This window comes from Bombyx mori, chromosome 10, assembly GCF_030269925.1.
Source record: "Bombyx mori chromosome 10, ASM3026992v2".
Taxonomy (NCBI): Eukaryota; Metazoa; Arthropoda; class Insecta; order Lepidoptera; family Bombycidae; genus Bombyx; species Bombyx mori.
In genome coordinates, this window is record NC_085116.1 from 8,966,836 (window position 1) to 8,992,903 (window position 26,068).

The window sequence follows — 26,068 nt, forward strand, 5'->3', positions numbered from 1 at the left end:
ATCTTTCTTAGTGAACTTACAGGCTACTATTATATGACTTTTTTTGCTGAAAATTGCACCCACGTCGTTTTTTGCGATACACTGATAAGCGCCGGCATCTTGCCGTTGTGTGTTGTGAATTTTATAAAATAATTCGGAAGAGTAATCAGTCAGGGGGATTCCATTTTTCAGCCATTTGTACATCGGTTGTGGTATACCTAGATGAACATTACAACGTAATTAGAAAGAAGTAACAAATTTAACTCTATTCTATCAGCGCACCGACGTCCATGCTCGACATAGACCTCCTCCAAGCCTCGCTACAAAGATCGGTCCTGCGCTGCTTACATCCAGCGGATTCCCGCGAACCTCAGTAGGTCAAATTTAACTCAATACGTTTAATTCTTTATACTATTAATTTTACTTACCCATCGCAGAATATTGTAGTATCTTGGTTGTACCCTCTCTGACAATATTTGACGTGGAAGGTTGCATACTAAATCGAGGTGGTTGCATTTGTACTGAAAAATGGAAATTACGATTTTAAAGCAATTATTCGACGACAGTTGTTGTATAATCATAATATTATTAGAGGCGACTTCCTCTTAAGTCAAAGTCGATGGGCGGAGCCATTGATGACGAGCACTCACGTGGACTCGTGACGTCATCTGGAGGGGCAACCGACCCACCAGCGGGGACATCACGCCACCTCGGATCACTTTTGCTAGAAGCGCGCGCAGCGTTCACTTGTCTTAGATTTAATATTCTGTGTCGATCGTTCCTACCCACTTTTGTATTTTTTTTATTTATTTAAATTATTAAGCCGTTGCTAAAATCAGAAGTGGGATAGGGCTTGTGCCCTATCCGCTTTTGGGTTATCCTGGCGTACAGTTTGTTTTTAAAATTTGCATTAAATTAACAACGTAATGACCGATATACGTGTAACTGGAAGCAGGGTAAGAGGACGCTCGCATTCGCCGAATGTTCGAGACCAATTAGGAATAATACTGGCGCGTTTAATTGCTTAAAACTCAAATGTGAACGTTGCGCATGAGTCGAGCCCGCTAGGGTCGCAGATAGAAGACGCACGTCCCTCGACCGCGGACGGTGGTGGCGCCGGACCCGTGGTGGCGTTGGGAATCACATCACCGCCGCCGTCAGAGTCCCGCGCGTACGACGCTACAGACAGGATCATCGGAGCATTAAGTGCACTGTCCAAAGTAAGGTCGAACCATTTTTATATTTCTAATTTTGACCCCAGCGTTAATGATATCGATTCTTGGTGCGAAGTAGATTTTTTTTGTCGGATACCCTCTTATGAAATGTAATAAATCACCAAGTAACTAGCTCAACGACTTTATCACAACCGACCTTACGGTCTATTTTTATTGACGCGATAGAACATGCTCGAGACTGAATGCTCAGTTTCGATGGGTGGAAATAACATTCGAAGGGTTTAAAATGTTACTAGTCGGCAACACACTCCATCAATACGTCAATTAGACAACAGTCCGACTGTCCAGGTCGGTGATCATGTAAACGGGACGCCGTCTTGTTCCATCGCCGTGTCGATTGTAACCGCGTTTGAGAATAGATGTAAAATAGTTCCACCACGCGTTGTGACAATAAAGAGGCAACTACCACATCAGCACGGATGTTAACCGAATCCATTAGATTCGTAAATTCAGATCGAACTCATGGTTACCTTATTTCTAAGTTTTACCCTGCCGTGCAATACATAGACACATTGTGTAAGGAAGTAGAACGGGCTAGATCCTTAACTGGGAAGGCACCGAGTATTTGTCACGAGTTTTGAGCTGTCTTAAGAGTGATGAGCGTACTTGGTTACACGTGTGATTGTCTAGTGACCGGACGTGGGGTAACTTCGTAAAAGACTTTAAGCCGTTGGGTCCGCAAAAGTTAGACTATGCCAATATTCTTTATAATGTTATGCAATTAGCATCAGATTGCTTTACATCATACGTCGAGTGGGCCAGGAGATCGTTGCTCTGTCTTAAGATGGTCAGAGGTCTGACTGACAAACTCGGAACTTTAATAATGATACGGGGCATAATGGGCCCTCTGGTTGACTCGCGAACGCTAGTCTACAGATTCACGATTTGATTTAATTTTTGGTGGAGGTCAGGTAAGGCCGAGTCCTCGTAGGGTTCAGGCACTAGTTGAGTCACCAGTGACGCGTAATGTCAAACATTCTTGGGGTTGACTGCATGCTTCCAGAGATTTACGTGGTAGCATAGTTCACGTAGATTTTGTACCGTGGTAACGTAGTTCACGCAGAGATTTACGTGGTAACATAGTTCACGTAGATGTTGTACCGTGGTAACATAGTTCACGCAGAGATTTACGTGGTAACATAGTTCACGTAGATGTTGTAACGTGGTAACATAGTTCACGCAGAGATTTACGTGGTAACATAGTTCACGTAGATGTTGTAACGTGGTAACATAGTTCACGCAGAGATTTACGTGGTAACATAGTTCACGTAGATGTTGTAACGTGGTAACATAGTTCACGCAGAGATTTACGTGGTAACATAGTTCACGTAGATGTTGTAACGTGGTAACATAGTTCACGTATATGTTGTGACGTGGTAACAAAGTTCACGTAAAGGTGTGACGTGGTAACGCAGTTCACGTTACGAGTGTATTGGCTTGACATGTTAACTTGGCCATGTCAACCAGACTTTACTCTCACAGTATATTATACACCCGATATGGTAACAGTGCCATGTCGTCAGTACATCTAACGTAACTCAACAAGAGCCTACTATACATGAACACACTGAAATGTGATGTAAAATGCTCACAAAAACTACTAACTTTTACTAATGGTTCATGGTACAAAAATCATGATGGTAATGCAAACAATCTATTTCTATGACGATATCATAGAACACCCCGATAGAAACGCTGTGCACACAGTGAGTCCTGCATCGTCAGAGATTGAAGACGGTCATGACATCGAGGTGAACGTGGACGTCCACCAGTCAGGAGAGGCCGTATTAGAGGCGACTTCCTCTTAAGTCAAAGTCGATGGGCGGAGCCATTGATGACGAGCACTCACGTGGACTCGTGACGTCATCTGGAGGGGCAACCGACCCACCAGCGGGGACATCACGCCACCTCGGATCACTTTTGCTAGAAGCGCGCGCAGCGTTCACTTGTCTTAGATTTAATATTCTGTGTCGATCGTTCCTACCCACTTTTGTATTTTTTTTATTTATTTAAATTATTAAGCCGTTGCTAAAAATATCTACATTTAGTAACGATGACATTGTTAAATATTATACATATTAATGAACAAGTTAAATGATGAATGATTATGTCTACTGTGTTAAAACGCACTAGCTGTTAACTAAACACAGAGAAGAATCGCTTAGAGATTCTACATCTGACAGAAAGTAGATAAACTACGTTACAATAATTTTACAATTAATATAAGTCCACATAGGTAGATACCACACTTCAGTGGGGCAGTCGTTTTAGAATACAATTAAGTTTCGGACTTTATGTATCAAAGTGGGGGGGTAAGATTAACGTGAGGTCTATGGGCTCCGGTAAACATTTAAAGTGAAGGCCGTAAGCTCGACTGCCAATCGAGGTTAATACAAAAGAGTTAGTTTGAAAGCTTGGATTTAATAACGACACGGCGTTCCTACTCAGGTACTAAATATTTTATTTACGATACTTTCCCAACATCGATCGTTACGTACGGTCGTTTCAGTTAGGTTTAATCCTCCTACCCTTTTCCCTTAGTATTATCCCAGCGGAATCATTTTGAGAGTCCGATATAAATCTAACCAATCCTAACGACAATCCTGACAAAATGTTGGCCAAAATGTTTCATTGTGTATCTGATGATACAATGAAATCCCGTTGTTTTCTATTACGAGACTTTATTTTATATTTGTACAATAATTTGTTTAGAGTAGAGATGTTTAGTTTGTATTTTTAATGAATTAAATGAAGTAATTAAGTAAAGAGCATGAAGCTTGTATAAATTGAATTAAGTAGGTAGAAAAAAGGCGGGAATTGTTCCTCGTAAAAGTGTTAAGAGACAGATTATATTTTAATTACAGAGTAGTTAGTTTAATATAGATTATAGACGACACGCCGATACGGCAAAGGCGTTAACACATTGTATATATTTTATGTGTAGGAAGAAAATAATTTTTCATTTATTCAATAAAATAATACGGAAATTCACGGTACGTAAACAATTACAAAATTTTGTACAGATTTGTAGTGAATTACGACATGTTTATTTTTCCACGTAAAGCTTGATTGACCGCAGCAAACTGGGCCAGTGGCTAACAATCAACACGTGTGGGCAACATCGTATTGATGGTTTTGTGATAGTAACCGTTCACAAATACACAAATGAGATTTTATTTGTTATTACCTTGCCAGGTTTTCCTTTGTCAAATGAAAAACGCTTGCATTCTTACATAAATACGCACCTAAATAACCGTCCCAAGCATCTGTATAAGAGTATGAAGAATTCACAATCGATATCCAGATCTCAAAAATAAAATTTGTTGAATAAAGATTTTGACTGGGAAATGAAATAGAATTCTAATCGTAGATGATACAGTAGTCATGGTCAAACTAATGTTCTTTTTGGCTTATGAGCCAGAAGGCTTTGCCTTGGTTGGTGTGATATCTCATGGGGAAGAACCTGAGAACTTGCTAACATCTTCCCTAGTAAGCGCAGTGTAGATACTATCGCTATCCACTAAACCAATGATATGATCAAAGTGATCAAATAGAGTTCTGGTTATATTTTATTGTTGACATTAATTGCAGGATTTAAAGATGATAATTTTATGATTTTCTGTCTAAAAGATTTTCTCTGAAACTGCTACAAAAAAAATGTTTTCACTGGTTCATATTTACATTTAATCTTTGGCATAGGCGTTCTTTTAATTTATTTTTATTAATAAAAGCGGACTACAGAGCGTTGCGACTATATAACAAAATGAGTCTCTAAAATCACTATAATATATTGTTGAAATAACTTCCTGATAAATCAATTTTTACAAAATATACATTTTTTGAGAAAATCACTAGTTGAATATTGTGAACATTTAAATTTCAGCAGACGAATAAGGTATTCATTTCTTTCGTTCAAATTATCTAGTCCAAGGGTAATTTACGATAAGAGATGAACAATATTTCTTAAGATGGATAAATATTTCATAACGCTTAACGTTCTCTGACAGAAAAATATTTTAATTTCTAATCATTTATTTATTTACTGTAATGAATTTGCAGTTTTAGCTCTTATTTTATTTTGATATTTACAAGCCAAACGACACTATGTACCTACAAAAATTGGAACAAGTATTGAGGCGCGGCTATCCTCAGAAACGCTGATAGGATGCGATAAGATTAATTTGGAATTATAATCGAAGCATATATGTATGTATATGTACTTGTGTTGAATTTTTATATTTTTGATTCTTTGGTTTACTCTTGTGCAACGGATGTATATCAGAAATAGGGCACTTACGTTAAATATAAAGGCTGAAAGTTTTTTGAACTTAAAGTTGTATAGAACGGTAGGTTAGATAATTGATTATTAAATAATTAGATAATTGAAAGTAAGGCCGCTGTCTACCGCATAGAAAATATTATTATGGAACAATAATTGTAATATGGATTGGTTTAATATGTGAAATGTCTTCAGTTAAATCTTCAATTAATTGTTAATGCTGTGTTTTGTGTATTAAGACGCAGTAAACATGATTCGAACGATTCAATGAGTTATGGTAAAATGAAATAAACAAGCAATGCACATAAAGGCAACGTCACTTATTAAAATTAAATTTTCTTATTGAAGCGAATTTAATTGTCATGGGATCTGTCCGTTTAGAACCGTGATAGTTTGAGTTGTTTTTCTTCATATTCTTTGATTATAATATTACATGTAGCATTGCGACCAACTTATAAATAATAATTATCGGCAAGATCGAATGTACAAAAGAAACGGATACTAAATTCCGCAATCTGGTATCTGACCAGATTCTGAAAATGTCAGATAACTACGAATTCTATATTCTGCTATATTCCTACGTGTAATATTGTAATGCATCTAACATATGCTTCTAATTTTGTAATTTTCAATTGAGTTCGCCGGCATGACAATAAAATGATTTTTATTTTTAAGTGTTGAAAGTTGATTCCAACCAATATGAAATTCATCGAGAGGCATCGAAAATATTAATATACTAGCGACCCGCCCTCGCTTCGCTTCGGAAACATTAAAACACACATGAAACCAAAAAAATAAAATAAAATAAATTTAAAAAAAATAGCCTATGTTCATCAGGGACAATGTCGGCTTCTAATGGAAAAAGAATTTTTCAAATCGGTCCAGTAGTTTCGGAGCCTATTCGAAACAAACAAACAAACAAACAAATCTTTCCTCTTTATAATATTATACTAGCGACCCGCCCTCGCTTCGCTTCGGAAACATTAACAAATGAAACCAAAAAAAATAAATAAATTTTTTTTAAAAAAAAGTAGCCTATGTTCATCAGGGACAATGTTGGCTTCTAATGGAAAAAGAATTTTTCAAATCGGTCCAGTAGTTTCGGAGCCTATTCGAAACAAACAAACAAACAAATCTTTCCTCTTTATAATATTATTATTAGTATTAGTATCAGTATAGATACTAAAATTATATACCAATCCAGAATATAAGAATTTAGTGTCTGTTAAAAGGCTTTTCTAGTACATGCATCTTTAATGAAAACACAAGTATGCACCATATGGTGTTTCAGTATTAGAGTAACCAGGAAAACGGTAAGTTAAATTTACTCCAACCAAAGTATTCTAATTTAAAACAACTTCAAATTTCTGAGGGAAACAGTCGTTTGACAAAGTTTAATCAAATTTAATACGTAAGCATGCGAAGGGGCGCACAGATGTTCGATTATAAACGATTTAATACAAAAAGTTAGCAGAAAATGTGAACGAATTACCCTTATAAATTCACTACGGTACATATTTATGGTGGTTTAAAACTTTTACATTTAAATACTACATGGGAGTACATTGGGCACACATCAATAACGTAAGAACGGTTTCCGTTACGTGACTCACAACTATGGCACGTTTAGTTGGATACCGAAGCCAGCTAAAGAGAACGCGGATCCCATTCCAATCAGAATCAGGTAACATGTATTGGTTATTTTAAAATATATTTATTTCTCAAATATATGATATCGCCTAAAACAAGACAAAAAATACAAATTGTAACAATTATAAATAAAATTGAAATAATAATAAATAAATATCTTATTCTTATACCTTTAAACGAACAAATTCAAACATATAATCTGAATCTCGGAAACGGCTCCAACGATTTTCATAACATTGGTATACAGGGGATTTCGGGGGCGATAAATCGATCTAGCTACGATACATTTTCAGAAAATGTTGTTTTATTCGTGTTTTCAATAATCAACTCTTCCCGACATCTATTGGCGAATAATAATACTATTTTTCTTAATTGAGGGCAACTAACCGCTTTAAAGACACAACAAGATGGCGTTATCAAAAAAAAAACCCGAGTAAAGCTCGGTCATAATCTAGTAATCGTATTATTAGACTGAAGTTTTAGTATATGTAATGTTATAAGTTGTAGGTAATTTAAGCTGACCACACGCGTATACCACCGTTCAACACATGTAGGTATAACATGTATTCATACACAGGACATCGAACTGGGAAACCGCTTGGTTAACTTACAAGAACGCAAACAAGAAGACTATTAAGTGCTTTAATTTTAGGGGCTCGTATTAAACTGTGCCCGTTTCAAATTATTAGCAACCTCGTTCAATAACGTAAAAACGAGAACAAATATTAAAAGTTTCAGTATTTAGTTCCCGGTTTTGAGCGTATAATTGAATGCAAACCATGAAACTAGAACAAACAAATACAGTGCATGTTTTATTCAGGTCAAAGCAGTTACCGAGTGATCTTCTCATCGTTTCAAGTACCTTCTCTTATCACATCATAATGAAGTCACTTTTATAACATTGATAAGGCTCATTGTCTTTTTAATATCAAGTTTTTACGGGGACTGATGTAGCGTGTGCTTGTGATACATAATGACGTCAGCGCAGATTTATTGCATATGCTGTGTTCCTTAAATACGAGGATAGAAGTAATGATACTACTACAAATAACAAGTAGTAGAGCCGCTAGGAGAAGCCGAGAAGCCTTCCAAGTCTTTCAAATATCTTCATGATATCCGATTTCAGTAAATCTGAATAATACTAAATATTATGTATGAATGTTAATTTCACAAAATGTCGTCAAATTATTTCATAAATTTAATTCAAGTCTACAAGTTACGTGACAACACTAGAGAATAAGTCATTGAAGAAGTTTAATGAAGTTCTCAAAGTTTAAGTGGATGTAAAATATTCATATTATACACAAGTTTGAAGCAACTACCATTAATGACGACATGTTAACTTATAATTTTCATATTTGTATAGTAGAGCGATGGGTTTTCAAGCTTAAACCTAACATAAAGATGACCTTTCTACTAAGGATAAGGTTATGTATTTATGTATATACATATTTAGTTAATTATTCTTATTCACTTCGTTGATTGCTAGATGGCTACAGAGTCAAAACATTTTATAATATACATTTTTGCTAGGCTTTATTGCTCTTTGAGCCAATATTATTCGACATAAATTATCTCTGATATCGTAAGAGTGGCATCAGTGAAATCAATCGAATCAGATGAAACAGAAATGATAGGAAAATTGCAGTTTTATGATTTTTTTATTATCTTATACCTTTAAACGAGCAATTCTTGTATATTAATATATATATAATCTGAATCTCGGAAACGGCTCCAACGATTTTCATAAAATTTAGTATTCAGGGGATTTCGGGGGCGATAAATCGATCTAGCTACGATTTATTTTCAAAAAATGTTGTTTTATTCGTGTTTTCAATAATCAACTCTTCCCGACATCTATTGGCGAATAATAATAATACTATTTTTCTTAATTGGAGGCAACTAACCGCTTTAAAGAAACAACAGGATGGCGTTATCAAAAAAAAAACCGAACAAAGCTCGGTCATCATCCAGTTATTAAATTATAGAACATAAATGTAAATAAAAAAGCCTACCAGTATTCATTGTATAGGCCGTGTCGGATTGTATTTTCTGCACGAATGAAGACAAGTTTAATTTTCAGCTAAGGTATATCATTCTGAAATTAGGTACGTGTTTCCTACTTGCTACTTAGTCTCAACGTGAGCAGTTTTCTTAAGCGAGAAAGTTTGTTTTCTGAGACACAACTGCCTACGACAGGCGTTGCGGCGGAGCGCGGTAAACATGAACATAAAGGCTCTACTCTCAGAAGCATCCACAGGAGTCTCTTGTATGGGGGTTATTAATATTAAAACATGGCGCGAATGGAGCAAATACAAGTACAAGCAATGAAGACCTTAGTACAATGGTTCAATGTCTGACAAAATGAAGAAAGAGCAAGAATCTTTAAATATACCTGCAAAGTTGAATATATACCCTATGTATGTCGGAATTAAGATAACAGTTTAATTATATGCTATATTGAACAGGATTATGTATAAAATAGTAATATCCATTGTATAGAAAGTAATACGATTCTGTAACTCCTGTAAGTATTCAATGTAATTTCGATTACATAATGTAATTCCAGATGAAATCAGTTGTTATATTATGGAACGTAAATAGTAAAGTTTAATTTACTAAGCCCGAACACATAAGTTCCTGTTGAACAGTATAAGAATAGGCCGGGATCACCTGACACGAATAAAAGGATCGATTAACTTTCTATTTTTACTCACGGTCATGTCAAAGCGGACCGCCGGCCCTGTGTTCGACTAACTGAAACGTGGCTGTCGAACACAAGAGACGCCGTAAATGTTTAGGCCTAAAAGGCTTTTTATGTGCACGCAAAAAGCTTTATGATGTTTTGTTTTGTTTCACATCATGCTTATGTATCGATTGTTTTCATCGTTCGCAATGTTATAAATTAATTGAATATGCAATTTCGAAAAGGGCACTTGTCGCATATTTTGTCAAATACGTTTTTTCATATACATATAGTTTTGAGGCTTACCTACACCCATTTTATAATAATTCCAGTAATTTTCAATTGCTAATTAACACTAAAATATATCTCAAAAGTTAATATTTTACACTGCTTTAGAAAATAATTAGTTTTTTTTTAATTTTCTGAACATTTTACATTTTCAGAGATGTGCCCTTTTCGAAATTGCATATTCAATTGCTTTCTTCATTTCATTATATTTACTATAGGTAATAAAAATGATATTGCTGTTTCGCAATTTTATTATTTTTTTCTTTTTTATAACAAACAAACAACTTTTTCTACATAATATAAATTTTACCAGTTCCTGTTGTATGACAATGGAGTTACAGACAAAATTGGGAGCAATTTTAGATGTCCGTCTTCCCATAAAATTTATAGACCCCATAACAAACTTAGTCTGTAGTATCGAGACCTATTGAATACAGTCATAAACTATTTTTCAGTCATATGTCCACCTGGGGTCAACAAATTGTGACTGAGGGATTTTATAATTTAAATAATATAGATAAATAGACATACTATATCAGTTTGAGTTTAGAATTGCTTTGCGGATGTAATAAATAGCCTGGTACAAGTGTAATTTGACAACATACTCTCTATAGTGATGCCAACCATTTTATCAGATTTACCAAAGTCTAGTACTTGTTGTTTTTGTCCTTGCAACGAATATACTTTCTCGTTTTTCCCCCTTTAATAATTACATTAGAGATTTATATTTTATAATCCGAATCATTGCTGCAGGCCTCTTGCTTTAGAAATAAAAACACTGTAATCTGATTGCAGCGGCACCTAATGAGTTCAAACAGTGCCAATACTCAGACATACAATTATTTTCATAAAAATTAAATAAATAAAAATTAAACTCGCCAAAATGTACGACATTGCGAAAGTACTGGTAGCACGTATTGTGTGCTTGCAACGGTAAGTGCGAACTTACACCCTGCCTATTTCTGCAGCAAAGCGGTGATTCATTCCGGTTTACAGGATACAACAGCCCTTATTATGCAATATAATTGAGTATTTGCAACTAAGCCTCGAGCTACCCACGGGAGCTTTGTGATTTAAGTTATGTAATAAAAAATCAGACTATTTTTGAAGAGGGAAAAATTGAATTCGAATATTCAATGTAGATTTTTTAGTTATTTTCAGTCAGAGTTGTCTCTGTCGTGTACTATCTGGGAAGGTTGTTGGAAAAGTCCGCGAGATATCTGTTTAAAACCTATTCTTTTAATTTTTAGCACCCGCATTTCCTCTGAAAGCCTCTTTTTTATTATCGTTAGTATTAAGGGCGTATTTTTCGCGCTTACGTCTGGAATTCTCCTATGGTAAAATTGAAACACCGAGTCAGACAAAAGCACCAACGCGGACCGACGACCGCTCGGACTAGATAGAGATGGGAGTTTTCAAACTTTACGGATAGAAACGTCGATTAATGTGGGTATTACGTACTTATCAATAAAATAAGTAATTTGGTTAGCCCAACACTAATGTTGTTTTTAGGTGTACCGTGTAAACTATAGTCAGTGGTCCTTTTTTTTTATGATGTTTGGAATGTATGGAAACAGTATTTATTTTTTATTGCTTAGGTGGACGAATACACGGCCCATAGACATCTACAACGTAAATCTCGCCACGAGGTATAAGTTCTGTTTCGGTTTTGTATTGTGGTAGTAGTAGTAGTAGTATTTTTTGGATTATACCTACACTACAGGTATGCATTAACGGATTTGTCCATTTTGTTAATTAATTTAGTTTAGTGGGTTAGAGAAGCTCGTTTGTTTTTAAATAAAAAAAAATTGTCTTTTCTTATTGTATTTGTTTCAATTTGCATCTAAAATTAATTCAACTATACATATAAACTATAACATAATAATTACAAAATTTACTAGCTACCTATCCAACTATAAAGAATTTAATTTCAGAACGCAAGCAAAACGAAATCCCAGCTGCCAATAAAACAGTGACCGAACGACTTTCGAGGCAATCGAAAAAGGGTTCTCTACCATTATAAAATTTTCACAAAAACGACCCCCGCAGGATATATTAAGTAGATTTTTTTCCTATCTATACTGATAGCCTTGAGAGGCTATATCAACGTTACCCCAGCGTGTAGGTGAGCTCTCGGGGCTCAAACTCGAGATGTTGCTAACACTGGCCTTAGCAAGAGCAGTGCTTCGCGGAATCTACCACCGGATCGGAAACGCGACCCATTGAGAAGTTCCAGCGAGAAACTCAGTGGGCGGAAACGCGACCCATTGAGAAGATCCAGCGAGAAACTCAGTGGGCTTTAAGTAGTAATTGCTGCTGTAAGAAGTGCAACTTCAGAAACGAAATCCCCAGGATAACAACTTTTCTCGTGTATACAATAGGGCGAACTACGCACATGTAGAAATAGAAACTCTCACACATCACTATTATATTCAAATAGAGAACTCCGTGGTGTCATTACATAGCATACAATACACATTATACAGATGAGAAGACATAATGTGGCGGAAATTGTGAAAACGGAAGGTTGATACCATTTTAATTGTTTCTGCCGAGAAGCAAACTTATTTCGGGTTTATACTAAGATAGCCGTTTACATATAGGTGGACAGTACTAGGCTGCACTAAAAGTATCGGGAATGGAATATTTCCACTGTTCCTGTCATATTAAAATCTTTTTAATTGAAAACTCCTTGGTTTTAAAAATCGAATACCATTTATTTATTTTAAAAAAGATTCTCGGTCTTGTCACGAGGCTTTGTCAAACTTGTTTAGTCGTTGAGAAAATGGAATTGACTCGAGAAAATTCAAGAGCGATGATTTATTATGACTTTCGAAGTGGTTTAACACAAAAACAGTGTGTTGACCGGATGATTTCTGCATTTGGTGATGAAGCCCCATTCAAAACCACAATTTATCGCTGGTTTGCTGAGTTTCTACGTGGACGTGTCAAGCTCAGTGATGATCCCCGTCAAGGTCGTCCAAAAACTACAGTCACCCAAGAAAACGTTGATGCTGTGCGTAAGCTGATTGAGGAAGATCGACATGTGACATACCGCGAAATTCAGGCAACTTTAGACATTGGCATGTGTCAAATACAAATAATCTTGCATGAACAATTAGGTGTAAAAAAGTTGTTTTCCCGATGGATACCGCATTCGCTCTGTGAAGAGCAAAAAGCGGCTCGCGTTACTTGGTGGGTCAGAACTCTCGAAAGATTCCACGCAGGATCCTCAAATGCTGTATACAACATTGTATCAGGTGACGAATCCTGGATATACGCGTATGAACCCGAAACAAAAAACCAGTCACGAGTTTGGGTGTTCGAAAATGAGTTAAAGCCAACAAAAATTGTTCGTTCACGGAGTGTTGCAAAAAAATGGTGGCCACGTTTGTCTCCAAAACCGGCCATGTTGCGACTATTCCTCTTGAGGGACAAAGAGCGGTTAATGCAGAATGGTATGCTAGCGTTTGTTTGCCACAGGTCGTTTCTGAACTCCGTAAAGAGAACAGCAACCGCCGCATCATCCTCCATCACGAAATGCGAGTTCTCACACCGCGCACAGAACAAAAGAGTTTTTAGAGCAAGAAAACATAGAATTATTAGACCATCCGCCGTACAGCCCCGACCTAAGCCCTAATTATTTCTATACTTTCCCTAAAATAAAGAATAAACTGCGTGGACAGAGATTTTCATCACCTGAAGAAGCTGTGGACGCCTACAAAACGGCCATTTTGGAGACCCCAACTTCCGAATGGAATGGTTGCTTCAATGATTGGTTCCATCGTATGGAAAAATGTGTCAAATTTCGCGGAGAATACTTCGAAAAGCAATAAATACATTTTTAAATAGTAATGTTGTGTCACTTCGTTAATTCCCGAAATTTTCAGTGCCGCCCTCGCAGTATCCACTTTGGGATGTTTATAGGCTGTCTTAACAGCTCAGATGGGCTGCGGCCGTGGGTTCGTGCCCAAACTATACACTAAAATAGAAGGTTGAAGAATTTGTGTTAGTATAATCCCTCTATTCTTTATGTTGTCAACTACTACTTATCACGCTAAAAACTGCTCATGTTACTGCGGAATGTCAACGAATAAACAAAAATACCCTATTAAATGATTTTAAAAAATTTGAACAATTAATCGTTCAAACAATGAATAAAAGAATGACGAATGGCGGTACCTTTAAAATTTCAGCACATACAAAGGTCCCGGATATCTTACTTTACTTTTAAAACTGAGTAACAGTTGCCAGCAATGCATATTACGCATTCAATATGACAAATAAGTATAAACAAAAACATAATGATAGAATATGTGTATTTAAATTGTACAGCTTAACGTGACCTTAGCTTGATATCAATCCCGTTTTTGCAGGTTAGCCGTCGGAGCATCGTGGTTCTTAAGGAATGTGGATCTTCATAATGACCTGGAGCTTGAATCAGTAAATATTGACAATCAGTAAGTATATAGTCGGCATCAATGCGCCAAGAAGGCGGTACAACACGAAAACCCTCTTGTCATGGCCGCCGGAAATTATATACCCGATCCTGTGGACCGAATAGTAAACAATCGGCGCCGTCCTAAACACGTGATTACGGATCCTCCCGATCCATGAACGGTGCTTTTAGGTACCTCAAGCACAGGTTACCGTTCTCGTCGAACCCGTCGCTTGTGACGAGGCATTCGGCGAGTAAATTAGGCCATAGACACAGCTCGCTGAGTTTCTCGCTGGATCTTCTCAGTGGGTCGCGTTTCCAATCTGGTGGTAGATTCTGCGAAACACTGCTCTTGCTAGGGCCAGTGTTAGCAACACCTGATGTGTGGACGAGCTCACAGCCCACCTGGTGTTAAGTAGTTACTTGAGCCATACATACATAGACATCTACAACGTAAATGCGCCACCCACATTGATATAAGTTCTAAGGTCTCAGTATAGTTACAACGGCTGCCCCACCCTTCAAACCGAAACGCATTACTGCTTTACGGCAGAAATAAGCGGGGTGGTGGTATCTACCCGTGCGGACTCACAAGAGGTCCTACCACCAGTAAAAACTAAATCACAGTATACCATTTTCAATTTTGTGTTCTAATGCGCAAGAATTATGGTTTAAGAAATAAAAATTATACTAAAAAGGTTGATATGGAACTGGATGTGATGAATTTTAACTATGCTGATGAAATTTCCATCACAATAAAGAATTTTCATTCTCACTTAACTGCTTTACTTACTAATAACTGCTTCATAATCTAAATTGAATATTATGTGACATTTAAGTAAAACAGACTTTTTGTACAACAATATTTAAAATGATCTAGATTCCAATATGAAACCCTATGTATGTTTGTGCCCTTATTAGAAAACCTAAAAAAATGCTTTTGGGTTAGTATAAAGCATTATGATCATTATTAACAGTGTTTTTCTTAATTCATATTAATCTTTGATGGCATTTATGCCCAGAATCCCTACTAGCCATAAGCAAAGAGGCCATAATTCAATAGCACAACCACGCAGAGAACAGCTCATATGCTCTGAAGCTCTAATTTGATAATATTTCATTTTTTTATGAGTAACAGTTTCTATTACCCTTTGTATGAGTGTTGTCCGCCTCATAATTTATCTGTATTTTCCAATATTCTTTGCTACTATACTAGTAGTGCCTGTAAATAATACACTTAATACAAGCAATACCAGTTACTATGCGAATGATAGCCACATGAATATGTCATTATGGCCCAAACTACACCAGGTACAGTTATTACAGGCACAGGAAATACAGACCAATATTTGTTCACAAGCGACTTCTATGATGAAGTAGTCAAAATAAAATCTGCTAGTATTATGGTAGCCACTGATGAGTTTGAAATGTCAGACAACTGATTTTCGTGTCTGTAATAGATTAATTATTTAATACCAATTTTTTTGTAAATTTATCTGTTCATCAAGTGCAAATGATAAAACACTGCTATACATCATGGTAACAACAGATAAAAAGATGAATGAGAAACAAATATTAATTTTATAGGCAACTAGCAGCCCGCTCCAGCTCCGCTGGGGTCTTTAACAAAAATTTCAATGATATTTAATGTTGTTTTATTTTTTTAATTAAAATAACACTTATTGCACCATAACTATAATAGTTAGACATATGCTGTCGTGACACATTTTGTAAATAATAATGTGTTCTACAAAGTCATAGTACATTATTTTATTCTATCATCAATCGTTTTCGCAGGGCATGCGATGTAAAGAATATTTTAGGTAATTTTTTTTACACTTTGGGTTACATTATTGGACAAACCGTTTCTTTAAGTTTTGAGCAACATTACAAGATATAAATCAAATATTTTCTGAATAAAGAGTTTACTTTCATTACATATTAAATATAATTTAATTTGTTAAATAGGCTTTTTTTCATGTAGTTTTAAACTTACCATTCGTATCTGCAGATGACGTTAGTTCTAAACTGAAAAATAATGTTAGCAAAATACTAACACATAGCAAGGAATTCATTTTGAACCACCGCTCTAATTCTTCCATCATTATTTCGTAATTTAAAATTTGTTCACTTTTGGTGTTACATTGCATTAATTGATTAAATTAAATTTACAGGTAATTTAATAGTAATGAGAACTTTCATTTTAATAGTTAGTCGTTGCTAGGCTTTCAAAGTCCACAACATTCCATTCACACCTGTAGAATTCGCTCGCCTTGCACCTATGAACAAGGGATTACTCACACACAACACAACTTTACAAGTTCACTCAACTTTACAATTTATATAAAACTTAATTTTCTTTCAAATAACTGTACTTTACGCATTTCTGAAATATTTGAGCATTTGCTTTTATATTTCATGAATTTATAACTTTTTATGAACTTCGAAAGTTTTTACAAACTTCATTTCACAAGTCAACAATGATAAACATACGTAACAACCGTCCGAAGAAAAGGACGCAACTGAAAAGTGTTACCAGACCACGCATCTATCTAGTCCATTAAAATTTGGCATTTGGAATAAATAATTTTCACTATTCAACTCTGTTTTATTTTAGTATGGCAATCCATTTCATTTGTTTTTGTTTTTATTTTTATTGATAGGAATAGACTTTTAATCCATCTAGGTTATTGTACCGCTATTGAACCATTACAGAGAATAAAACAATAAATGGCAGCCATTTGCTATTTTTCCACGTTTTGTACTTTCACCTTAAAGCCTAATAATGCATAATATAATTTTCAAATCTCTAAGATTACTAAATCCCAGCAGCAGTAGCATGCACAGATTACTTTGTAGAATGTTCCGGCTTGGAGATTCGACGTCTATTTATGATTTAGACCTTTTGTCTCAATGTGGATGGCGGCATTCACGTTATGATGTCGTTGGCATTCAGTAACTATATTTCAAAACTATTCTATCAAATTTCAGCAGAATCGGATGAATAGTTTAGGAACGCACACAGGACAAATGTTAATGTTTTACATAGTTGGAAATCTCTATCTATGAAAAAATTAAACATTTGCTACATTGAAAGAAATAAGAAACAAGGTATTATTATGTTATGTTTTCATATGGTTTTTTTTTGTCATTATTTTAAATAATTTATTTACATAAGTACCACTAAAGGGGATAATTTAATTACATAACTACCACTGGTGGTAGGACCTCTTGTGAGACCGCGCGGGTGGGTACCACCACTCTGCCTATTTCTGCCGTGAAGCAGTAATGCGTTTCGGTTTGAAGGGTGGGGCAGCCGTTGTAACTATACTTGAGACCTTAGAACTTATTCTCAAGGTGGGTGGCGCATTTACGTTGTAGATGTCTATGGGCTACAGTAACCACTTAACACCAGGTGGGCTGTGAGCTCGTCCAACCATCAATAAAAACCAGCAATAAAAAAAAGAAGGGGAATAAAGATATATATTTCCTGTCTGGATTTGATCTCAAGTTGTTTCAAGCTAGTGTGAGAATTATTCTCAAATACGAAATATTTTGAGTTTTAATATTGAGAATATGTAGTTCAAAAATACTGTTTCGCAATACTCTGATTTCGATTGTTGATAGATGGATGGCTGCTTGTTTCTGTGGAATAGTGATGTTCGCCAGATAATCTATCTGTTTTTTTTCGATATTGTCTTCTACTATTATGGAGGGTAGAAGTAAGGAACACGGTCTTGTTTAAGGGACACGTTGAAAAAGTGTACACTTGTAAACAGCAAGTTTTTGATGGAAAACTCACCTAATAGCGCTAGTGTCGGAATTAGAAATGATACGAATTTAAGAGTTTTAAAAAGAGTGAAGTATGCTGGATTGCAGTGAAGTGTGGTAGTATAATGTTGGACGGTTAAGTTTGAGGGGACTGGGTTCTGTAGGTGATGAGGGACTATTTAAAAAACACTCTGCTTCATGATTAATATTGCAAATACTTTGAACACTGTTACACCATTATAATATTTTATCTTTTTATAACTCTTAGATGTTGCTCTGTCCGTGTCTAGATGAGAAGTCATTGTCTTCACTGACAGGAAGACAATTATTTGTTTTAAACATTTAAATAATTCAAATATTCGAAATCTGTAACCTTACATGTGTTAAGTGTTGCCGGCCATTACTTTAATATTCAAACTCCAACACATAATATACTGTTTTTTAAAATCTTCCACTTGCTAATATGGCGCCATCTTAATTTGTTTCCTTTCGGTGGACAGTTTCTAAGCCACTAAGATGGGGCTCCTTCTACCCTCCATAGCTATTATAATTCTTATACCGGTCACTCACATTCGCACGAATACGCAACCCACAAGTGTAGGACGACATTTGCAAATGATAATGCAAAGTTTTAACTGAATTCTCGGTTTTCCAAGCTGTGTCGGTTTTTTAACGGATATCAAAGCGCGCGAACCCCGATCCATCGCGTAGTCTCCCATGCATTCGTGTGACCAGTTGCGCCCACGATTGCGAAGGTAACGGACGGTTCGCCATTTTTATAGTCCGTGACGTCTACTGTGTAGCGTACCTTCATCATGGATTGGAACAAAACCAAGGTGATGGAGTTCATTGAACTCCTGCAAAATGAATCGACCATATGGGACCCTCAAAAGAAATCCTATAATAACAGAATGGCCGTTAATGACGCCTACGAAAGAATTAAAAACTCTTTTTCTCTTCAATGTTCTTTTAACGAATTAAAAAAGAAGAGAAATTCGTGAGACATTCGTACACAAGTGCAGGAGGAAGCGCAAACGGGTTGGCAAATTGATTACCGGACCCATTTGCACAGCCGCTAAGTTTGCGAATGAATGTCTGACGGTCCTTCACATGCGCGCGAACATTCGTACAATGTACAAATGATCGCGCGCATGTGAGTGGCCGGCATTAAAGCTAATAAGTAATACTATATACCAGTAATGTCCATAGATTAACACTTAATACAAGAAGTGCCTCGTCCGCAACCCGGCCCCCTAAGGGCTTCGGGCTCCACCCGCTTTGTGCGGGGAGGAACCTAGGCATGGGGCGGCGTGGTGGGTCGCGTTCCCCCGACCGCTCCGGGCATAAATCGGTCTCTTGGCCCGTCGACCGAGGGAACTGGCGGTCATGTTGCTGGCGGCCGCTGGTCCGGCGTCTGGGGGACGGCGGGATGGATGTAATGTACTCTGCGTAAACCCTGTCCCGCCCTCTCAATAGCTCCGACTGGGTTCCCGCCCGGTCCGGGGTAGGGCGCCGGCTGTGTGCGGCAGGAGTTTTTAGTGAGGTTCGACTCCCACATACCGGCGATTTTATCCTGTGGAAAAAAAATTAGGTAATATAAGAATTATGGTTGAAAGCACACACCACAAACGACTCACTTCAGTTTTCACACGAGAGGGTAATGTCATGCCCTCGTTTCACAAATCTGTGCCAATTTGGGTTATTTGGCAGTGAATTTTTGCCTAATATTCTGACTGAGATTTTAGCAGGTTAATTCCGACAAGCCTCGCCTACCGCTACGACTTTCTCCTAAGCGAAAAAGTAACATATAAACAAAATAAATAATTAACTAAGATAAGCTTTTACAAACAGTTCTAAGTGAAAACTCTTTAAAACTGTTTATCTCTACTTCGCTTCCTCCACCACCGCATAAACCATTTCGTTTTACATTAAATTTTGTTAGTATATATATATTCTGTATAGTCTATGCTTTTTCTTTTGGACCGTTCTGTCAATTCGGTTCGCTACGAAGCGCGAGCTAAATCTTAGGTAATCTCAGTTTTATTCGTTATTTATTATACAAACAGTGACGATTTGTAAAGAGAATTCTTTTGCGATTCTTAGTGATACATTATTTCCACTTAAAAGTTATAAAAATAATTAACATTCTAGTGATAACCTCTTGTTTCACGGTGTTTTGACAAGTTGGTTGCTGTGTTAACATTTAGTAAATAGATAGAAAATACATTTAATTAAATTGTTATATGTAAAATTTCAGCCATGGTGCGTATGAACGTATTGAGTGACGCCTTAAAATCTATACATAATGCTGAAAAGCGAGGGAAAAGACAAGTCCTCATCAGGCCCTGTTCCAAAGTCATCGTTAAGTTTTTAACAGTGATGATGAAGCACGGTTACATCGGAGAGTTTGAAATCGTTGATGATCACAGAGCTGGCAAGATTGTTGTAAATCTCACAGGCAGACTAAACAAGTGTGGTGTCATTTCACCTCGTTTTGATGTTCCCATCAACGATATTGAAAGATGGACTAATCTGCTCCCCTCACGACAGTTTGGGTAAGAGTTCATGAATTATTTAGTAAAAAATTATATAGTTAAAATCAATCACGCACAACTACCGCGGATCACCAATAGCTCTTGTTGGTTGTCATTTGATATGTTGTGCCATAGTAAATTAAAAACAATGCATTAATGATGTTTTTTCACATGAGAGATATTGCTGGTGTTGTTTTTTACATTTAAAATTAACCAATGAACTGATCAGTAGTACCTTAGTTAAAGATAAACTTTTCAATGTAATTAAAACTTATAACTTAATAGAATTTTTCAACATTTGCTTAATATTGGCTTGTGTTCATTTGTCTGCTACTGTGGTAAAAACCTGATGGAAAATATCTGTGAACTTGCTGAATAATGGTTTCGGATGAAAAATATGGATTTTATTTAGTATTATTTTAGTACCTATGCATAATTATTTTCTTGCATCATGAGAGATTCGGCAACAAAAACTCATCTTATAATTATTATATACTGGAATTGACTCAAGTGATATCCATGTCTATTTAAAGAGATAAAATATTAATATATCACTAAGCTCTGTGAGCGTTTTATTTATATTCTAGTCTAGTCTCAAAAGAACGCAATAGGGATGCACGATTTTTCACTTTGAATTGATTTTTTGGATCATTTGAATTTCAAAAATCAAGTCAAAATTTGCAATTGCAATTAGAAAAAATAAAAAAAATATTTTTATGAAATACAAACTTTAATTAAATTTACTAAGAAAAATGGGGAAAAAACATTAACCTTGAAAATTGACTTAACAAGGAATCAATTTTGAAATCCTGCTTGTTCAAACTTTTTAAAAATAATAATTTAAAGCCCCTCCTGCTGTAGTTATTATGACTTTCATTTAATGTTATGTTAGCTACTAATAATCTCAAAAGTATCTAAAGCCAAAGTAAGAGTGTCTATAATGCCCTAATAATGTAAATAATTATAGTGTCGGCATTTGTTTGCAATCTATCTTTCTTTTAAACAATGTTTTTATAATACTTATGAATCAATTCATAAAATCGCTAGATCGTATTCAATTGAATTGATCTTCATAAAAATCGAATTGTAACGTACATCCCTAGCACGCAATAGTGTCCACCAGTTAAGTAATTATTAACTTTTCAATAATATTTTCTGTTAAAGTTTTGTTGTACTCTTTAAAAGCATTGCCTGAAAGGAGATTTCGAAACAGTTACAGTATTTCAATAGCTTAATTTTTCCTTCAAATGTGAACCTGACTAATCTTTTACTGTTAATTTTTTTTTATTCTAGTGTTACTAAAATAACTCATGCTTTTTCTGATTACCTTTGAATTCACATTAAGTGTAGTTTAAATCACATTCTATGCTTAAAATTCAATTTAAGATTTTGATTTTAATTTAAAACATTGCTTTTTGATTAAAAATACAACTTATTATAAGCTAAAATTGGCAGATGACTGATACTAGGAGATAGCATTTACATTGTGATGTCTATGGGCTTAATTAATTTGAGAGATAGTATACCCATTTATATATTAAATAAATAAAAATGCTTACTCCTGCTACAGATCTAGATCTCACGGAGGGCAGTTATCTAAAGTCTAGAGTATCTAAAATGATGGTTAATTTTAAATTGAGGTTAAGCAAATATTATTTTTCAGTAAACTATACAGCCAATGTGGTTCCCTATTTGCCAGAATGCTTAACATATACTCACTCCTTAGGCTCACTTATTCTCACTCCTTGATTGTATGTATGCTTTCAGGAAAATTTTGTGTTCTCAATAACAAACAATATGTTTGACAAATATGTAGATGGATTCTTAAACCTTTCATTTGATTCTGGTGAAAGTTGGTGCAATTGTTGGCACTTCGGTGTAGATTTCTGTCATAGTACTAATGATGCACAATGGGTGGCATCTACTTTCAAGAAATTGATATTTTTAATAATATTAATAATAGTCACAGTAAAGCGTTATTTAGTTTCATTAGTTCTGCAGTAGAAGAATTAAATAATTTTCAAGTTATAATAGTATTTTTAAATTAATACTTGTTGGGGCAGTAGCACTTAAACTCATTATCCTAATGGAGCGATTCCATACTCCCTAACATTGAAACTATACTGTTTTATTTTATAATTGCTAACATACCTTTCCAAAAATTATCGCCAGCTTTTGAAGTGCACTGAGTGTCTGTAATGTTGTCATGATTAACTGTTTCACCTTAGGAAGGCTGTGAGGGTTTCCCCATATAAAAATTCTTGTTATGGTCACTCCCAAGATTTGTTCTTTCAATAGCTTGCCTTGTAATTTATTAGAACTGAATGTCTTAAGTGGATGGATTGATATGTTGGATGGATGGTTTTTGGTACTGGGGTCAGACCACGTTTAAGTGCCAATAATAATAATTGCATTTTTGAGACTGAATGATGAATGTTCAATAACAAGACATTTATATGTCTCTAATGCTACTCATCTGTGTTGGGTTTGTGCTTAACCTGATCTTAAGTTTCATTAAATAAATAAAATGTTTTGTATTGTTACAGTTACCTAGTCCTTACAACAAGTGGTGGCATCATGGACCATGAAGAAGCCAGAAGAAAACACCTTGGAGGAAAAATTTTAGGCTTCTTTTTCTAAGTTTACTTAATACACGTCAAAATGTACCACCTTGTTTTTATTTTAGACCAAAAAGACTTTTTTTGTCCTTTATCTTAAACATACCTTCGAGGCGGCGCTTGCGGTTTTGATAATTCGTAAGAACTTAGAACAGCCAAGAGGAATTCTATAAACTCAATTTGGTATGCAAATTGTGATAGAGACATTTACTCTACATCTGTAACTGAGATATGAAAACTAAACGGATGTGAAAGCCCCTGCGTGGGATATCATTAGATAGATCTTAGAAAGAAAGAAAAAAAATTCAACATTAAACAAATCCAACATTTTCACTGGCTTTTTTTAGGGTTATATGTGCTAAGCACGGCAAGAACAAATAAACGTCTGAAATCACCCCTGTGATACAAGCTAGCGTTGAATGAAGACTACTATCTAATTACTTTTGACAAATAATGGGACATTAGTAAATATCATACTTGTCAAGAACAACGAAAATTTGTTAAAACATGCCAACCGTGACGATACCTATTGAATTTACGTATTTTGAAACACTTGTTTAGGTTTTTAACATTTAATTTGTTTCATTGAATATTTGGTTTCAATAAAATTTACAAACTTTCCAAAATTTAATGGATTACTTAGTAGGCACCACCAGCGCTGGAAGCGCGCTGCGCAGCCTCCCCAGAACCCCCTTTTTTTCTAGTTATGCTTATAGCCTTGAGAGGCTATTTCAGCTTCTCCTTGACGTGTAGGGGAGCTCACAGGGCTCAAATCAAATCAAATCAAATCAAATTTTATTAGCTAAAACACGGTTTACAAAGATGTTGATACTTGTTAGTTATTTTATAGAACAGCGTGTTTCTACCAGGTCGGCGTGCAAATATTATTCAAAATTATTTACATTATTAATTAATTAAAATAACAAACAACAAATAAATTAATTGAATAAGAATTAGTTATTTCAGTGATAAAACGAAAACAAAAAACAGTAAGAAGCGAACATAAAATTAACATAATGATTTATCATTTAAGAAATCGTTAACTGTATAATAGCATCTTAAGGTTAATAATTTTTTCAAATTCTTTTTAAACAAAAATAATTTGTCTTTTTTCATAGCATCAGGTAGCATATTATATATTTTCGGTGCCATACACAGTATACTTTTTTGCATAAGAGTTGTCTTAGCACAGTGCAAACACAATTTATTTTGGTCGCGCCGGTTACGTTGCGAAACTTCACCCGTGGTTTTAAACAATTTACAGTTATTTTTTACAAACAAAATAATTTCAAAAATATAGAGACACGGAAGTGTTAGTATATTGTGTTTAATAAAGTACTCTTTACAACTGTCTATACTTTGCAATTTGAACATAGATCTAATACAGCGTTTTTGACCCTTAAACGCGATATCAACGTCCGTAGAGTTTCCCCAAAATATAACACCATAGCGTAAAATGGGTTCTACTAATCCGTAATAAGCGGTTGTAACACCATCCAGATCCAGTGTTGGTGATATTTTATAAAGAGCGCAAGCTGCACTGCCCAATTTTTTACTTAGCTCAGCTATATGCGATTTCCATTTCAACTGCTTATCTATAACAACACCTAAAAATTTAGCTGAATCAGCTGTACCGATTACAGTGTTTTGGTAAGTAGCCTTAATGTCAGAGTGATTGTTTCTTTGACTAAAATGCATAACCAAAGTCTTTTTTAAATTTATTTTTAAGTTATTACTGTCAAGCCCAGTTATGATAGAAGAAAGTGTCTTATTAATCTCGCTTTCATGATTTGTATTATTTTTAGACGCGATAGACACTGTACTGTCATCGGCAAATAGGACCATTGGATGGTTGATTACTTTAGGTAGGTCATTAATATATATGATAAACAAAAGTGGCCCTAAAACATTACCTTGTGGCTTGTGGCACTCCATACACTACAGATCGAGCTTCAGATTGATAGTTTGCACCAGGAGTGTTGCTAACACTGGCCCTAGCAAGAGCAGTGCTTCGCAGAATCTACCACCGGATCGGAAACGCGACCCACTGAGAAGACCCGCCGAGAAACTCAGTGGGCTAAACCCCCTCAAGTCGCCCGTGGCCTTGAGTGGGTAAGGCCTATCCATCCTTGCAGGTACGTATTGTTTCCTCTGGCTTCGGGCTCGGCGGCGACGAGTCGGTGCGGAGAGGTAAGAGCTCTCTCTCTCTCTCTCTCTGTCTCTCAGTGGTCTTGCAGAAGTCGAGCATCGCCTCCTAGAATGCGTCCCTGCCGACCATCATAGTCAGAACGGTTGGATGCCACGTTGGTCTTCTTCCACAACCTCGATGGTGGCGGCGCGCTGTCAGTTCTCCGGACGACGCGGTGTAAGTACCAGCCGAAACAACCGTGGCCGGCAAGCATCTGCGTCAGCAGGAAGGCAAGGTGTCCTCTCGATCTCGAGGTGATCTTCTTGATCCATTCGTGGTGCATTGTTCTAAGTATTGATCACCATTATCGTCGAAATCTTCAAATGCATCTTAAGATTTCGACGTGCAACTTAATTCCATACACATCTCACTGGGTTTCTTGCCGGATTCTTGCAGTGGGTG

The 26,068-nt window shown here is 35.9% G+C and overlaps 2 protein-coding genes across 4 annotated transcripts in view; one reads left to right on the forward strand and one right to left on the reverse strand.

Moving 5' to 3' along the window:
- The window catches only part of LOC101741950 (protein sidekick), a 41,409-nt gene extending 24,276 nt beyond the window's left edge, over window positions 1-17,133 (reverse strand). The window contains exons 1-4 of one of the 2 annotated variants that reach the window (XM_062670600.1): window positions 16,931-17,041; window positions 16,552-16,834; window positions 408-500; window positions 21-197 (exon numbers count right to left, since the gene is read on the reverse strand). In XM_062670600.1, coding sequence (XP_062526584.1) covers window positions 21-197; window positions 408-500; window positions 16,552-16,705 — 424 coding nt within the window. In that variant the 5' untranslated portion in view covers window positions 16,706-16,834; window positions 16,931-17,041. Of the gene's footprint in view, window positions 1-20; window positions 198-407; window positions 501-16,551 lie in introns of both variants that reach the window. The other variant, XM_012689255.4, reaches the window with a different exon arrangement.
- Window positions 17,134-20,296: 3,163 nt separating this feature from the next.
- Window positions 20,297-23,526, forward strand: RpS15A (ribosomal protein S15A). 2 transcript variants are annotated; one of them, XM_038013129.2, is made up of 3 exons: window positions 20,297-20,509; window positions 20,584-20,881; window positions 23,407-23,526. In XM_038013129.2, exons 2-3 carry the CDS (start codon window positions 20,586-20,588, stop codon window positions 23,498-23,500), a joined length of 390 nt encoding a protein of 129 aa, XP_037869057.1. In that variant the 5' UTR covers window positions 20,297-20,509; window positions 20,584-20,585; the 3' UTR covers window positions 23,501-23,526. The 2 variants fall into 2 exon arrangements, with proteins under 2 accessions (XP_037869057.1, NP_001037570.1); NM_001044105.1 differs by having other exon boundaries at window positions 20,315-20,354.
- Window positions 23,527-26,068: the final 2,542 nt, after the last annotated feature.